Source organism: Drosophila subobscura, chromosome A (assembly GCF_008121235.1).
Source record: "Drosophila subobscura isolate 14011-0131.10 chromosome A, UCBerk_Dsub_1.0, whole genome shotgun sequence".
Taxonomy (NCBI): Eukaryota; Metazoa; Arthropoda; class Insecta; order Diptera; family Drosophilidae; genus Drosophila; species Drosophila subobscura.
Window position 1 is genome coordinate 6,090,571 of NC_048530.1, and position 17,190 is coordinate 6,107,760.

Consider the following 17,190-nt stretch of genomic DNA (forward strand, 5'->3'; position numbering starts at 1 on the left):
TCCGAGATAAGCAATGGAGTGTCCTCCATCTTAGCTTTGATTATTAATTTATCAGAAAGAGAATGCCATCGAGAATGAATCCATGATTGAGAGCATTTAATGTATGTGCTGCGCTTACAGAAATTAAAATTGAATAATGAAGAGTTAACTTTAATGTTAATTGAAATGAACATAATTTGAGGCCTTAGTGGAATGCAATTTGATGAGAAAAATCAATTGTGCAACAATTAAATGCAATTAAAATTAGACTCTGATATTGCAATTAAATTAAAACAAATTTAATGTTTGCTCTTTGAAATATCTGTATGGGTATGTAAGCGTATTCCTAGGAGGAGTTTGCAAATATTTGATTAAAGTGCGAAAGCAGCAGAGAAGAGAGAAGAGACCTCTGCTCACGCTTAATGTGATCGCATTTCCATACTCATCCGCAGCCGCATCGGCATCCGCATAACCATTCTCATCACATTTATCAATTACATCTTCATAAGAGATACTCGCACATATAATTCCATTCACGAAGTTGCTCTTCCACTTGAGTTCATCTCAAAAGGAAGCAATTTCGAGGCACTCGCCAGGTCCTATGTAGGCCCATGCCTGCGGCTAGCATATCGAATATCCCTCCGTTCATTCTTGTTCCTTTTGTGGCTGTAGTTGTTGTACATAAATGTGTATGTATATTTTGTGAAGGGATGGCTTTTGAGTAGTATAGTAGTATTTATTGGATATAATAAGTTGAAAAATATATGTAGAGTGAATTAATTGTGAAATAGGTTTTCTTCGACGCGTGCTGTCTTGATCGCTTCCACTTCAAAAGAGAACTATCGCCTCTGTTGATATCGATGTCTTTCGAGCTATCGTGCGTATAACAGCCCCCACAGAGTTAACAGCTCATGTTGACTAACAGCTCTTCACAGTCGGCCTTTCCTGAAAAATCACAGCGTCCTCGCGGGATTCGCCTTCCGTGTCGTCATCTTCATCTGGTTCATCAGGTGGGAGTTCGCACCAGCGTTTCATCCTGTCAGATGAGTACACCGACTTATAGTGCCTCTGCTTTCGTTGGGCATAAGGGATATCTTCTACCAGATATCGGTCGTTTGGCAGCACTTTGTTTACAATAAATGGACCTTTATAGCGAGGCTCCAATTTGCGTGACGTTCCCGTGCTAAACGGCTCATTCTCGACTAATACAAGATCACCAAGGGTATATACGGTTGGCTTGGAATGTCTGGCATCGTAACGTTTCTTCGCAGCAGCCCTATGATCGTTGACTGTAGTGGCAGCGTCTGCTCGTAGCTTCTCCAACTCGTCCTCTGTCATCATCTTCTCCTCGTGCAGCATCTCGTTGTCCTTGCGCTCCCGCAGATTGGCGATCTTGGCCTCGAGTGTGGCGATGGTGGCCTTCACCTTGGTGCGCTGTGCCGTTTCGATCTCGGCCAGCTTGGCCTTCAGCTCCTTGTTCTGGCGCTCGAGCAGAGCGCGTCCATTCTCGCTCTTCTGCGAGTTGGACTTCTCGTTGGCTAGCTCCGTGGTCAGCTGCTCGATCTGCATGTAAATTTTTCTGGTGAATAGCTTGTCTTGATTCGATGCTCCCAAACGCATCATATTTGCCGGTTGGCACTTCTCATTGTTTGCCTGAAACTTATTGCATTTGGCCCAACGCGACTTCTTCTTCTCTTGTGGGCATGAATTAGCGAAGTGCCCCAATTCTCCACAATTGTAGCACTTTTGAGCCTCCTTTGGCTTTGTTGTCTTTACATCGTAGTCCTGTTTTGGCTCCAAGTTGCTGCCTTTTGGTAAGAACTCCTTTTTGTTTATGACTGGCCGACCTCTATTTACAAAATACGACTCGGCTGCATCACGAAACTGCTTCATTGAAGAAAACTGAATTGCCGCAATACTATTTTGCAACTCTCGATGCTGTAGACCTGATCTCACATATCGTATAACAGCTGCTTCACTAAGCTTGTACCGCACGCCAAGGGCGGACATCCGGAAACAATACTCCTTCACTGTCTCCTTCGCTCGTCTGGTTGCATTAGCCATATTGAAGTGCACTTCAGCTTCGTCTGGGTTAGATCCGAACTCTTCTAGTATAGCTGTAGCGAAGTTGCTCCATGTGGTGTGTAGAACCGGCGACGAGTCGAGCCAATTCTTAGCGGGACCCTTGAGCCGCGTATAAATTGCGAGTAAGAGAAATTTCTCGTCCCATTGGTACGCATCAACTACCTTGTTGACACGATCGATGAACTGGTCCACGGAGATGGCGTTATCGTCGCTGGGGTCATAGTCCGGTAAGGTATTCGCAATTTCCTTGACCGACGCTTGCCTTACGTTGTTGGTAGCCTGTCTACCCGGGTTAATGTCGTGGGACACACCTTCGATATTTTCTTCTCTGATCTGCTGCTGCTGTTTTGTTGTTGCTCCTAATGCTGTTGCTTCTGCGTTTTTCCTTTGCATGATGACCAACTGAACCATCATATTCTTCAGCTCTGTCATTTCATTCTGCATTTGTGAAATCGTCGCCGCTTGTGACGTCAGCGTCTCCTCCTCATATGGACTACTGATTCCAGCTGCTTGTGGCATCTCTACGTCTTCGGATTTCTCAAAATCAATTAGTCGTTGTACTAATTCGGCTCTAGAGCCCGACACTGCCAAGTTCCTCTCTCGTACCAGGAACCGTAACTGGTCCACCTAAGTTCTGCTATTTTGACCATTTTCGTTAATATGATCGTCTCTCCTTATCAATGATTTTGTCTGCTTTTAACCTGCACGCACAAGCAATCCTGTTAGCATGTGTGCAAGCGAGACAACTGATATGTTTGTATTTCACAACGTTGTGCAATTTCCCAACGACGCTACATATACACACAAGCCCTTTGTATGTATGACTGTATAATACCAGGCTCACACAGATTCCTGGCGCAATTTCTTGAGACTCTTTCTTTCCAGGTCCACTAAAGTTCCTGATCGCTGAACATTGAATCCGTCTGCCACGTAGAAAAGGAACACCTCCGTAATTTGCAATTTTCTTTGTCACATAGACCTTAGGGAACACATCCCATTGCAAACTTCCCACGCCGACGATTCTTGCTGCTTTTCTTGAGTTTCTCTTAAAATTTTACACTCTGCACATAACAACTCTACTAATCCCACTTCTGAACTGTGAAGGGATGGCTTTAGAGTAGTATAGTAGTATTTATTGGATATAATAAGTTGAAAAATATATGTAGAGTGAATTAATTGTGAAATAGGTTTTCTTCGACGCGTGCTGTCTTGATCGCTTCCACTTCAAAAGAGAACTATCGCCTCTGTTGATATCGATGTCTTTCGAGCTATCGTGCGTATAACAGCCCCCACAGAGTTAACAGCTCATGTTGACTAACAGCTCTTCACAATTTATTGTTGTTGCGTTAATTCTATTCTTTTCAGTATATTTTTGTTGTTGCTGTGTGTGCGGTTTCCGTTGGCGGGTTATTTATGCATGTAATTCTGAAAAGTTTCGCTTTCGCCTGCAGTTTTGCGGCCGTGGCTCTATTTTGTGGCCAAAAACCTAACAGAATAAACTTACTTCTTGTCGTGTGTCCACGCGTTTGTGTGTGTAATTTGCTTGACTTGCCTCCGCTCCGATTGTTGTAGTTTATTTATTCTTGAGCTCCGTTCAGTTCAGTTCAGCCACAGACACAATGCGCTGTCTCTTGGTTTTGTCTGTTCCTGAAGCGCTGTTTCATGCATGAGCGGAGCCAAGAGAATCGAGCCCCAGGATAGCAGGACGACCCCTTCCAGCAGTGGAAATGGAAACGGTGGAACTTTAGCCCAGAAATGAAAATGAAACTGAGGAATTGACTTGGAAGTTGCCACATTTTCTCTCTCTCCCGCGTGTGGCATCGCGTGCTTGAAGGGCTGTAAAAAGGGATAAAATCATAAGCCCAAATTTATCGCACTCGACAGTCAAGGCACAAATTGAGTGCCCCCCGCCGCCCCGTATCTCTCGCCCTGTCCCTGTTGTGTGTGCTTGTGTGTGTGCAATGGATCAAGTTTATTTATAAGTCTATGCTACTCCTTGGGCTGTTGGGCTTCTCCTTCGGCTTTTCTTCTTTTGGGGGCGAAAAACATGAAAGCAAACAATATTACGCATACGCAGCCTCGGCATGATGAAGTGTTATTTAAATATAAATATATTATCCATCGATATACAGGCTATGGACTAAAGACTACAGACTACCGACTACAGACCAAGGCAAAAGGAGTCTGGATAAATGGAATGGGTTGAAAGGCATTTTGCCATATAAAATCTTTAAATTTGATGGCTATTTTCCATATTTGCTTTTTTATGAACTCCAGGGGCTAGAGAGAGCGAGAGAGAGTGAGAGAGTGTGTGTGTGTGTTTGCAAGTGGCTCTGACTCTGACTCTGGGGCTCTTCTGTTCTTGTGTGCGGCTAATAAAGCCATTCGGCCCCATTGGGCATTTCTACAATGGGGCTTGCAGCTCGTTTGATTGAATTATGCCCGAGTTCTGATGGGGCATCTGCCACAGCAATGCAATTTGTGTAGGAAAGCTATGCAATCGTATGGATTTAGTTATTTAATAAAATAATTTGTGGAACTATTTCTTATTGCTTGAGGAATATTTTAGTTTTGTTTTTTATGTGAGGGACGAGTTTTCGACACCATAAACTGCATACAGATTCCTGTGAAATATTTCAAGTGCTCTTTGCCATGCTCCAAAAGTAAGGACTCGACCCTTGCCGCGTCTCACAACGTTCCTTCTCGTTTGCTCTCGAGCTGTGGTAGACCTTTGCATGGAAATCTAAAGAATTATAAGGACTTTAGAATTGCATTATTTGCTGGCAACAAAGGAGAACTTAGTTGTGGTTATATCTATTACGGGTATTCCCGTAGAACATTTGTGAAGAGCAACCTTTTGAAATGCATAAAAATATACTCTCCTTGAGTTGCGTTGCTATCGTGGCTGAATAATTGAATAACATTGTTGACTGTTGTTTGTCCCACGCTGTTTTTTTGTGGTGACAATAATATTTTTGCCCAATTATTGGCGCATGTTTTTCGGCATGGCATTGGATCCACCCACCATCCCAATCAATCCTGCTCCTACGATTCTCCCTCCCACGATTTCTTCGCCCACTGCATTTTTCTTTATTGCATTTTCCTTTTCTCTCGCAATTCCTTTTTGCTGTTTTCTCTGCACACAGTAATTGCGTTAATTTGCTGCAATTGTTCAGGGAATCATGTGTACGCCTTGCTGTACGTGAAGTGTTATTCAAATTCCATTATTGATCTGCAGCTTGTGCTCTCTAGTCCTCTCAGTCGCTATACAATGTCCGATGCTATGCCGATGCTAACAAATTTGCCATATTACAAACAGCTTCCTCCCATCTACATATCTGGCTCCCTGGCTCTCTGGCTTGTTCTACAAACAGATGCATGCCACAGAGTGCCAGCCAGAACGACAACGAGCAGCAGTACCACGATGAGACTGCTCTTTTCCCAGAGCACAAACCACACAAAAAGAAGCAGATACTCCTTCTATTTGTGGGAAGGCACACAAAAAAATTGCTGTTGTTTGGCCCAATAGTCCTTCTGCTGTTCCTCTTGCTGTTCCCGTCCTGGACCTGCCGTTGTGTCCATAGGAACATAGGCAGCATTGAAAAGCTGGCTAAGAAAATATTTTGAAATGGAAAGTTTTCCCCATGTGCCGTTGATTGCCGTAGATGCTCGTGCAGGGAGGCAAAAATGAAAACATATTTTCCAGTACCGTTCTGTTTGCTTAGTTTTGTCCCCCACTTTTTTGCTCTTTTTCTCTATTTTTGCTTTTGCTTTAGGGGAAAGGCTTTTGATATGATAAGCGTCTGCAAACTTGTGCATCTCTACCAGGGCTACAAGCGATCTTAGTTGGAATTTTGTGACTTTCAGGAGGCACTTTCAGCATCCAATAATGAATCAATATGGAAGCGTGCAGTTCTATGCTCTTCAAATCCGCTTAAAGCGAATTCACTTTTTTAAAAAAAATATAATTTTCATAAATGCCCTGCTGATGGGAAAATATAAATCTTATTATTTGGCTTTGCAAAAAATTTGCATACAAATGCCTGAATTTGGAGAACTAGTCTGTGGTTCAGAATACAATCCATATATTAATGGCCACATAAATATTTCTTATTGATTACTATTTCTATTCCTTTTTTTTTCTATATTTTTGTGGCCCAAAAACAATGCCGAAACAATGAAGAAAACGCCGTGCAAGGGGGGGATCTGTGCTAACCTTTATATGCCTTATGTGTATGGTGGATGGTTGGGTGGGCAGTCCCCATCCATGTTCATGTTTCGTGTTCGTTGAAATGCAAATTAAAATATTTATGCAAATGCGTTTGGGGCAGGCCACAATAAATTTATGCCAACAAACGGAAGAGGAGCAAAAAAAACCCGAAAAAAAGGCCGAAAGAAAACCAGCGAGACAAATGAAGCAACAAAATAATGTAGAGCAATGGACAGGAATGGAATGAGGGGAGAGGCATGTAGAGGTAGAGGTAGAGGAACAATAACCTGTTACATGTTGCATAATCCGTCGGCCCCAATCTGTTTTTGTGTCATAAATTGTTGGCGTCTGTCACAAATGATGGGAGGAAGCAGCCAGAGGGGGGATTGCTGGGAGTCTAGTTTGTCCCATTTGCCACTTTCCACTTGCACACTTGCCACTTTTGTTCTTATTACGCATACGCGTCGTTAGCCAACCGGCACTTTAAAGCATTTACCAATTAGCCAGATGCTGCAATTCCTGCAACTCGTCGTCCTGCCCCTCTCCTATGACACACCAACAATTAACACGAGCACCACCCAGGAGCAGGAGCAGCAGGAGGAGCAGGAGCAGGAGCAGGCAGCAGAGTCGACACCTTTTAACAGCTGAAAGAATTTAATTAATGCAAGTTTCTCTCACTCTCTCTCGCTCGCTGTCGTTCTCGGGCAAAGCAACCAGAACCCAGACCAGCAGGCAGACAAGGGGCGCGCGGTACAAGACACGTTCTGGGCAAATTAAAAATAGCAAAATGAGTAAACGACTAAAAAGAGCAAAATAAAATAATAATGCAGGGAGAGAGATGGAGCGAGGATTGAGGGAGATGGAGGCGGCCAGAGACTGCCCAAAGGAGTTGCCTTTAAAGGAGTTGCCACTAATATTACGATTCTTTCATCATCTCATCACACAGAATATAAAGTTTCTTTGAGCAAAAGTTTAACAATAAACGACCTATCGACCGCCGTTTAAATCATTCATTCAATGCATTTATTCATTGCAAACCTAATTGAAATTGAGAGCCTGAAATGTAACCCATTTCCAGACACTAATTGCATGAAATTTGACGAGCTGCAAAACATTTGCAACAATTAAATGCAATTAAGATTAGAAACTGATTAGAAATGTATATCAAAACTGAAGTGAAAATTGCACAAACAAGCAACGTTCGAAACGTTTGAGGCTTTAGCTTTAATTTGTGAATGGAAAAATTAATATTAATTTCGAAAATATACGAAAATGTGGCCCACATCTTAAGGATTACTTTGCTGCCGAAAATCCAGCACATTGTTGCCAACACAGCGGATGGGGATGGGGACGAGGCTGGGACTGCGATTGTGCTCTGTGGAGGTGTCTCAGAAATCCGCCCGTATCCGCTTAGCAGCAATTATCTTCATTACGCGAGTTGCGCACACAAAAGTATGTCCCAGTCGAAGGATCAGCAGCAGCAGCAGTCCTGACAATTAGGACCGGCAACAATGGCTGAGCGCCGTGAGAGTTGTGCAGAGAAAAAACACCTTTAACCTTTTTACTCTCTCTCCCACTCTCTCCCACTCTCTGTCTCATACAAATACGCTGCTGATGGATGTGTTTTGAGTGGCGCCAGCAGCCCCACAAGTGGATGGGAGGACTACAGCTCCCGTTCCCACTGCCGCTCCAGCTCTCGCTTCGAAGCTTCCTGTTTTTCGGGCTTCTTTTGACTTGAGTTGTCGCCACTGACTGGGCTGACTGGCTGTTGTTGTGAAGCGAAGGGGAGAAAGAGTAGTGGGGGGCGGGCATGTCTAAGCGATTTATAAAAGCCACGGCACAGGCATAGGCGCAAGCAGCGGGGAAGGTGAATGGCACAAAAAGTGTTGCAAGCAATTTGCGCAATGCCAGGAAAAAGAGAGAGAGAGAGAGAGAGAGAGGTAGTCGAGCCTTTTCTTTACCCAAATACTCTTCAAGAACTCCACGGCTCCCACACCCCACACCCTTTGTAACTTGAGCACAAAAAGCAGGTAAGCCACCCTCCCACACACCCCACTGCCTATCCCACCTGGCCGCTTCCGTTGCTCGTAACCTTATTGAGTGCGTGCGTGGGGCAGGCAAAAAGAACTTGCTGCCATTTTGCACGTAACTGACATCAGCGCGCTTATAAATCAACTTGCAAATGTCTTTGCTGCTGTATGGGTGGGTGCGTGCGTGTGTGTGTGTCTCTGCGTGTGTGTGTGCGTGTGTGGGGCTTAACCATTTTTGAGTTCATGATTTTTGTGGGCAAGCGGCAATGATTCCTAAGGCAGTCAGTCTCTGGGAAGGCGCATATGAACTCGTATGATTAGATTAATGCGTTGTCTAATGGCAGTCACAACGCCACCACTCCGCACCACACCACGCCCCATCCGCTGCCCTACCCTGCCCCAGAGCCTTACCCAGAGCTTCCACTTTTTATAAACATCTTGTTGGAAGCCGGGAAACTCATTTTGTTCCCCACACATAATTCATATGCTCGAGAAATATGATTTGGCAGCGGGTCAAAGAGATTTCGATGAGTGATTGCCCCAACCCGACACGAGAGTGGGGCGATAATGGATTACAGGGTACACCTCCGTACACATTAGTTATATTTCCTATATATATACATAATATATACATATGTACATATAATATGTGGAATTAATACTGTGGAATATTTTAATACCCTTTGAAGCATGTCGTCTTAGAGGGTTCTCCGTCGATACAGCTACAAGTCAGTGTCCAGTGGCACGCGATGTGCTCCACAAGACGCAGCATCGCCTGCACACTCGTATTCAACTTATCCAACTTGAAGAAGGAGCCGCGCATAAATTCGATGTGGGTTAGTGGGTGCAGCCCCAACGGTGGATCAGCGTACGCATTCAGATTGATGACCATGTGGTTGAACAGATGACGGCTGGTGCCATCGCTCAATCCGTCCACGTCGATGAGGCCCAGCTGACCAACGGCCATGGTATCGTCCTCGGCCACGCCGGGAGTGGTGCCCACCAGCAGTACAAAGTCGGCGCCCTGCTCCTTGCCGAAGGTGTGGACCGCCGACATGGCGCGGCTGATGGTGACCAGCATGGTGATGTCCATCGGGAAGCTGGTGAAGACGAGGCGACGCGTCGAGTCTCCGTCGGTGGCCCTCAACACCTTGAAGTCGCGCAACAGCAGCTTTGCCACATCCAGCGACTTGGAATCGAACATGGACTCGATCAGCTTCTGGTAGTCTTGGGCACGCTCCGCCATCTCCATGGGCTTGGTTAGCATGCACGTCTCCAGGTAATGGAGCATCTCGAGGTCGCGCAGACCGCGCAGCTTCTGCGGCGGCACCTTCACAAAGTTGACGTTGGCCACGAGCAGCGCGGTGCGCAGCAGATCGTACACCACCTGGCACTCAATCGAGTCTCTTTTGTACAGGGCCGTGATCATGCCGGCGCACGAGCGCATCGGCAGCAGGCTCAAGTCGCGCCTGCAGTCCTTAGGCAGCGGCAAATCGTCCCTGCGGCCCGGACGGTAATCAAAATACTCCACCACGTGACGGTGGAACACACTTTCGTGGTGGTTGACCAAAATGAACTTGCATTGTTTAAAATTGTCACTTCTAATGTCGTCCCGGAAAAGAAGGTGCCGCTGCGCATAAATGTTCCACTTTTCCAGCATGTAGGCCAGCTCCGGCTTGTTGTCATAGTCGCGACGGCGCATATTCAGCACTGGCACATAGTGGTCGAAAATCGACGCCTTGTTGCGGTAGCGGTAGTAGCCCAACGCCAAGGTGCTTGCCACCGAGTCCACGTCGCAGCTCACATCCGAGAGGCAAACGTACTTGACGACCTTTGTACGATTGGCCACTGGTTGCTAATTTTATGAGAGTTGTATGAGAGTATCAGTGCCTGTGTGTGTGAGTGTATGTGTGTCTTTACCACTACTTCTTACCCAATATTTCATGCGCTGCGTGGCTTTCAAATATCCAAAAAAATCCAAAGTATTATCGCTGCGATGCGGCTTCTTGTCTTGAGACTGTTCCACTTTATTCTCCATATTAAATTTGGGTTTTAAAACACAAAAACTCAACACAACACAAGAAAATAAAATGAAAGGAAAATAAACAGCGACCTTTGCGTACGACGACCGAATGAAAAAGGGAATGTTCTAGAGCCGCATGCACGCTCGATCCTATCGATATCCTCAGTATCGATAGCACTACCCAAAAAGTGCTGCAAAACGTGCAAAAGTTCGAAAAAAGCCCAAGGTGCATGAAACTGTTTGTCTGTTAGAATGTGTCCAAAATTGGCTGACTTCTGACATTTGACCTGGACACGTAACGCGTGTAGCTGCCAGCACACCTCACACCGCACCCAAACCACTCTTCCCCATGCCCCTCATGCCCCATGGCCCCCCATGCAGCGTGCCACTTTCTGTAGTTTGAGCAAAACGTGTGATTTATGATGCCGCTCGACGTTGGCCTGCCTTCAGCTGTGCTGGTAAATTACTTTAGCCAACACACTGCCCCACACACGCACAAAAGTTGCGAATATTTTTTTGGCAAGCGCTTGGCGTGTGGAGTCAAGGAAAATATTCAATCGCTGTGGAAACTTTAAGCGATTTCCGCATTTCACACAAATATGAAGAAAGTAAGGAGCAGCCATGAAGCCTTGGGGCAGATCTTGTTGCTTGGCTCTTTGAGAATTTGCGCGGGCAGCCACACCCCATGCAGTCGGTGCGGCACCAACCAACACAGATGGCCTTCGGTGGGCGGTGTCACTCACTCACTGTATAGAGTCTAACAGATACATATACATATGTAACAGTGTGCATGTTATATACACTCGCATAATGTATTTTTCTGTCTCTGACTTTTGGGCCTCTGTCTGTGCCCGTTTTATGCGTGCGAACGAGCGAGCCTTGCGCGTGGGTCATTTAAATGCTACATTATGTTGAATATTCAATTTAATGTGCCTCATAAATCATGTAGGGTTGCCCTTTCCCCCTGCTGCTGCCCTTGCCTTTTGTGTCACACTTTCTTCAAGTGATTTTTCAGGTTTCAGCCTAACCGACGATTTCCACGCTGATCAACACCAGTAGGCGGAGAAAATAGTGCCAGCCTTTGCGTCTTTTTCAACACTTCTGTTCAGCAGCTTACGGTGTCAGTGTGTAGAGAGATATTCAATATTCAATAGATTTTGTGAGAGCGCAAGCAGAAACGAAAAAATTGGGAAATATTGCTAGAAAATGGAAGCAGAACTTCCAAGTTGCTCCAATGTTTCCACCACGCAAATGGCGAGTTCAAAAACTGAAGCAGAAAAGAAGGGCAATGAGGCGGCGCATGTCGTTGAAATTCCCACTGATTCCATGGGCGATAATCGGCGCTTCCTTAAAGTGCATAAAACGAAGCTGGGTAAGTGAGCGGAGGAGGACTCCCAATTGGCAGTAGTAGTAGTGGCAGGCGCAGTAGCCAGATCTCATTCTTCCCTCGCGCTTTTTTAGATACCGAAGATGTGCAAATTTTGGTGCTTATTTTGGACATCGATTTCGGGCAGGGCTACATACAGCCGGGGAAAGTAGAAATGGTCTTCAATATGTTGGATGCTGCCATGGTGCTGGCCAATGGCCATCTGCTGGAGCGTCCACGCAACGAAGTGGGGGTCATTGCGTGCTCCCGGAACATTGTGTGAGTAGCGCCCGAGTGCACATTCCACTCTGGCTCCCCCTCTGACAGCCTCCCCTCCAGCATGCTGGCACATTCGATTGATGTACCATTGACCTCCTACGACTACCAACTGGACACGATCATGACCATGGAGTACGAAGTGTTGAAGAAGGTCAAGGCGGAGTTGTTTCGCGATTTTTCCAATATCGACGCCGATCAGGTGATTGTGGACAACAAGAAGCCCTCGCTGCTAGCCGAGGCCCTGGAACTGGCTCTTTGCTACATTCAGAAGCGTCGTCGCCAGATACCGGACATATATCCACGACGTCGCGTCCAGGCACAGATTGTCATTGTCACTGGCTCCGTTCTGCAAAAGGAGGTGCACAAGCGCTACGACAACCTCATCCAGGAGGCGCTGGAGACCAATGTGACCATCAATGTGTGTGGCATCAAGGTGCCCAAGCAGCAGCCACTGCAACGTGCCACCGAGGTCACCGATGGCCTCTACCTCTGCATCGACGATACATTCAGTCTGGTGGGAAGCCTGGTCGACCATTACCTGTATCCCACGTTCCTGGTCAAGGCGGTCAAGCCACACATTACGACGCCCGCCCGCTGTGCCTGTCACGGCTTTGCCAATAAGATTGGCTTCGTCTGCTCCAAGTGCAAGTTGGGTGAGCATCCATCCAAGGGATATGCTACTACAGGAACTAATCTCTTGCATCCTCCCATTACAGTGCTCTGCAAATACTCACCCTACTGCGACGACTGTCTGTAAGTACTTTGTTGCCTTTCATCTGACTTTTCATTGCACTTTTCACTTTCCTTTGATCGCACAGCGAGACCCAAGAACCCTTGAACGAAGGCGCTATCATTTGCAAGAACTTCAATCCGAATGGCATTGTTTTTCCGATCAAAAAGGTGGGTAGAGCCGATCGAATCAACTCAATTGAACCAAATTTCAATCGAAACAAACTCCTTTTGCAGAAACCCAAGCATGTCCATATCGTGGAATCGCACATTGCTCGACACATCCAATCGAATGACTCGGAGTTACGCAACGCACGTCGCATCCACTCGATTGTGCGCATCGCCCATGCCTCAGGTCTCGACCTCAATCTGGGCTCGTGTGGATTCTTCTGAGAGTCCACAGACTGTACACACACAACACACCTACCTGTACACCTACTACACCTTTACACTTCAGCTACACTACAGTCACGCTGTTAGGTTAATGTTAAGCCACAGTTACACCACTGTTACACATCTGTTACACCACTGTACGTGGGATCTTGTGATAAACACCTACAAATTCATACAAATTGAGCGCTCAAAAGGTGTCATCCGTAGCATTGAACCTTTTAGCGCATAGACTTAACCCAAAGCATGGATGCATAACTCGATTGTATCGATCGATACAAATACACAAAACAGAAACATATTTCGTTCCAATCGAGTTATGACCATAGCAGAGCACAGCGTTAAAACGGTTCATCATCCACATCTCGGGACCTTTTTAACGCTGGAGTACTAAACACTTTCATCTTCAGAGAGTCTCTCTGTCTATTATTACATACAGATTCGAGATATCGGATGCACAAGTACAGCGCTAAAAGGTTAATGCGCTACCATTGAACCTTTTAGCGCTGCATAAAGACACACTTCAAGACATTGGCGAACCCCTTTGCTGCCCTGACACAACACATTACAGATTCGAATTCGAATTCATATTCCATTTTGGGACATCAAATTGCAGTATTAAAATCACTTTGAATGTATCCAAATTGTATGTAAATCGCATATCAATTGTATGCATAAAATCATTGCTAGATGTTAACAATTCTTTTGTTTTATTGCTGCGGGAAAATTGCACTTGCAAATGGGTTCTAAATGGATATGATAAGGGAGGTTAGAGCGGCATAGAGCATGCCTCCACTCCCCCACAGAGAGGGAAACAAACAAAAGTTGTGTTTTGTGTTTACTAACCGTTCGATCGTTCCGGCCAGCAGGCTATTTGGTTGATTTGTTGATTTTCGATGGGTTTGCCTCTCTGGTTACCTCTGGCTTTGGTTTGGGTTTTGGTTTTGGTTTTGTGGTTCTTATGGGGCTATAGCTGCGTATCTTCTGCCGCTCAGCGTTAGCTGATTGCTGTTTTTCTTTATTTACTTTTTTTTTGCTATTTTTTCACGCTTCGTTGGACAGTTTTTTCTTTGAATATTAATCACACGCACTGTGTCCGGTGTGTGTGTGATGAGCCGGCAGGAAATCACCGAAAAAAAAACACAACAAAAAGCAATCGTTTAATATTTCACTCTGCACAAAATTGAAACAAATCAGCGCCAGCAGCGCTCGAAAACAATCACGAAACGCGTGGATGTAAAATTCTTGAAGACTAATGACGATAATTAGCGGCGAGACACTTTGACCGACTGTCCGTTCGACTGTATGGATTGTACTTTGGACTTTAGGAATCAAACCGGAGAGTGAGGAAGGACACACGTCGCGACCTGTCGCTGTGCGGCGATGGCTGCTCGAATGGCTGGGTGACGAGTTTCCTGGTTGACTCTGGCATCGAGTGGGTTGACTGAATGGCTAACTGATTGGTTGACTGAGTCTTTGATCCGTGGCTGGTTGGCGTAGGCAACTTTCAGCAGCAGAGTTCAACGTTAAACTGAATGGCAGCGATTTCAGTGGCCCCAGCACTGTGGCAACACGGATGCGCCTCCTCGTTTAGTGGTGAGTTTTTGCCTCGTGCCGTGTGCCGAGTCGTATATTGTGTCGTGCCTCATCGCCGCAATGCCCGACGGAGCGTGGTGAGAAGAGAGAGACCAAGAACGACCTTGGCTCTGGCGCGCTCTTTGCCAGCTGTTGATTTTTCTCTTAGTTTCAAAGGTGCCGCAACATCATCGCTGGCTGCTGGCTGCTGGCAGTAACTGCGATTGTCACCGGCAATGGCACTACCGATGGCCGCTACGAATTGTGGCTCGAGTAGAAGGGATTAGAAATCATTCAGAAATGGGAAATGCATCCCGCATTTTCCCGCATTCATTCTGAAGCGGGACTGACTGTCACGGCACATTAGCACCCAATCCAAAGCAGATCCAAATGATTAATTGCCGCACTCGTGACACATCTGAAATAATTACAAGACGTTCGTTAATGTGGGAGCAATTCACCTGAGCAGAAATGGCATTAACTGGGCTACATTTTTGTCTCCCAACTGAGGGACAACAGCTTGAAACGACAATTTGAAGTATAATTTGTGTGGCAATTTAGATACTGTCAGGGATAGTGTTGCGCTGCTGTCTATCTGTGGCATTAGCCAAGGAGCTAAAGGCTAAAGGGTAAAGGGGGGCCAAAAGTTGAGACAGCATAGAAAATTATGCTAATTGGACACAGCACAACTTTTGACAGGCAAGAAACTGACACAACACTTTTGGCATTGGCATTGGCAATGGCATTAACACACAACAGCAGCCTAGAGCAGAGCCCAGTCAGAGAGAGCTGGCAAAGTGGATAAGTCATGTGCTACACATCACTTGATTAAGCATTAAATAAATGCTCCGACAAGTTTACACTCAATTACATGAAGTTGGATATCCCTCACAGCCACTATCCACCATCCCCCCACTCGTATGGATAGTTTTAGACCGAATTATTCAGTTGGGAAAGTTTAATTGCAGAGTCGGAGTTGGAGTTGAAGTCATTCGGATATTGGAGGGATGCTGCTGGCATATCAAGTTCACTTAATTATAATTACGAGTGTCTAATAGTTCGCTGCCCAAACAATTTGATGTATTAGCAGCTACAGCCAAGGGTAGCATCGGGTTGACTAGACAATCAATATTATTCACAGATCTACTGATAGACTACTGCTACAGGGTTTCAGCAAGACCTGGCTGACCGAGCTGCCCTTCTTACCCTCAGACTTTTAGGCGGAGAGAATATGAGAGGAATATGAACCATTGTTCATTAGCTGCGATCCGACACCAAGAGGAGGGCCGACTCCTGTGGCAAGAATCAGTTGAAATGGTAATTGTCTGTGGCATAATATTATACCCATGAGTGTAACAGTGGCAGTACTCAGTTCTCAAAATTTGATAAACAAAAAACAGTGCGACCATCCAATATCGCGTCCGCAATTAAATACCAAAAAAAAAAAAAAAAAAAAAAAAAAAAAACACTTCCTTATGAAAAACACACAAAAATTCGCCATCTAAGTAGTCTGCGACTTGTGAAATTGTTGGGGTCGTAGGCAAAGCCAGGATTTAGTTCATTCCAGTTGTGTAACTCGTCGGGAACGGATCTAAATATTTCTTTTTTTTTTGCTTCGGATATTAGTTTTGAATAATAATTGTGTGAACATTTTCGAGCTGGTAACTTTTTTTTTTTTTTTTTTTTTCACTTTTTTCCACACGTTTCGCGTGTCATTGCATTAGTTTTGTCATTTGAGTCGGAAAGCAAAAAAGCAAGAAATCAAGATGAGCAATAAGATTGGGAAAAATAAAGCAAGTCGAGCGCAAGTCGAGGACATTGAGATGGCCGAGCAAGTGGCAGCCCAAAGGTAAGAGAAACAAATATCAAACAAATTCCGGAAAGCATATTCAGACAAAATGGAACATTCTAGCAGCACAGACGAGATCGAACACCTCGACTACGAGGCACAGCCAAATGCAAGCTTGCACACACACCAAGAATATCTTGCAGAGGAGGAGGAGAAGGAGAAGGAGGAGGAGAAGGAGGAGAAGGAGGAGAAGGAGGAGGAGAAGGAGAAGGAGGAGTCGTCGTCGTCGTCGGAGTCGTCGTCGGAGTCGTCGTCGGAGGAGGAGGAGGAGGAGGAGAAGGAGGAGAAGGAGGAGGAGGAGGAGGAGGAGTCGTCGGAGGAGGAGGAGGAGTCGTCGGAGGCGGAGGAGGAGGAGGAGAAGGAGGAGGAGGAGTCGTCGGAGGAGGAGGAGGAGAAGGAGGAGAAGGAGGAGGAGGAGGAGTCGTCGGAGGAGGAGGAGGAGTCGTCGGAGGCGGAGGAGGAGATGGAGGAGGAGGAGGAGAAGGAGGAGGAGGAGTCGTCGTCGGAGGAGGAGGAGAAGGATGAGGAGGAGTCGGAGGAGGAGTCGGAGGAGGAGGAGGAGGAGGAGGAGGAGGAGGAGGAGGAGGAGGAGGAGGAGGAGGAGGAGGAGGAGGAGGAGGAGGAGTCGGAGGAGGAGGAGGAGAAGGAGGAGGAGGAGGAGTCGTCGTCGGAGGA

General features: G+C 46.0%; 2 protein-coding genes across 2 annotated transcripts; one reads left to right on the forward strand and one right to left on the reverse strand.

Annotated features, from left to right (window-relative positions):
• Positions 1–8,977: 8,977 nt before the first annotated feature.
• On the reverse strand, positions 8,978–10,342 carry LOC117894292. The gene is made up of 2 exons (XM_034801255.1): positions 10,238–10,342; positions 8,978–10,159 (listed from the first exon to the last, which is right to left on the reverse strand). Exons 1-2 carry the CDS (start codon positions 10,340–10,342, stop codon positions 8,978–8,980), a joined length of 1,287 nt encoding a protein of 428 aa, XP_034657146.1.
• Positions 10,343–11,442: 1,100 nt separating this feature from the next.
• Positions 11,443–13,305, forward strand: LOC117900445 (general transcription factor IIH subunit 3-like). Its single transcript, XM_034810818.1, has 6 exons — positions 11,443–11,699; positions 11,789–11,972; positions 12,033–12,625; positions 12,689–12,725; positions 12,791–12,872; positions 12,939–13,305. Exons 1-6 carry the CDS (start codon positions 11,534–11,536, stop codon positions 13,092–13,094), a joined length of 1,218 nt encoding a protein of 405 aa, XP_034666709.1. The 5' UTR covers positions 11,443–11,533; the 3' UTR covers positions 13,095–13,305.
• Positions 13,306–17,190: the final 3,885 nt, after the last annotated feature.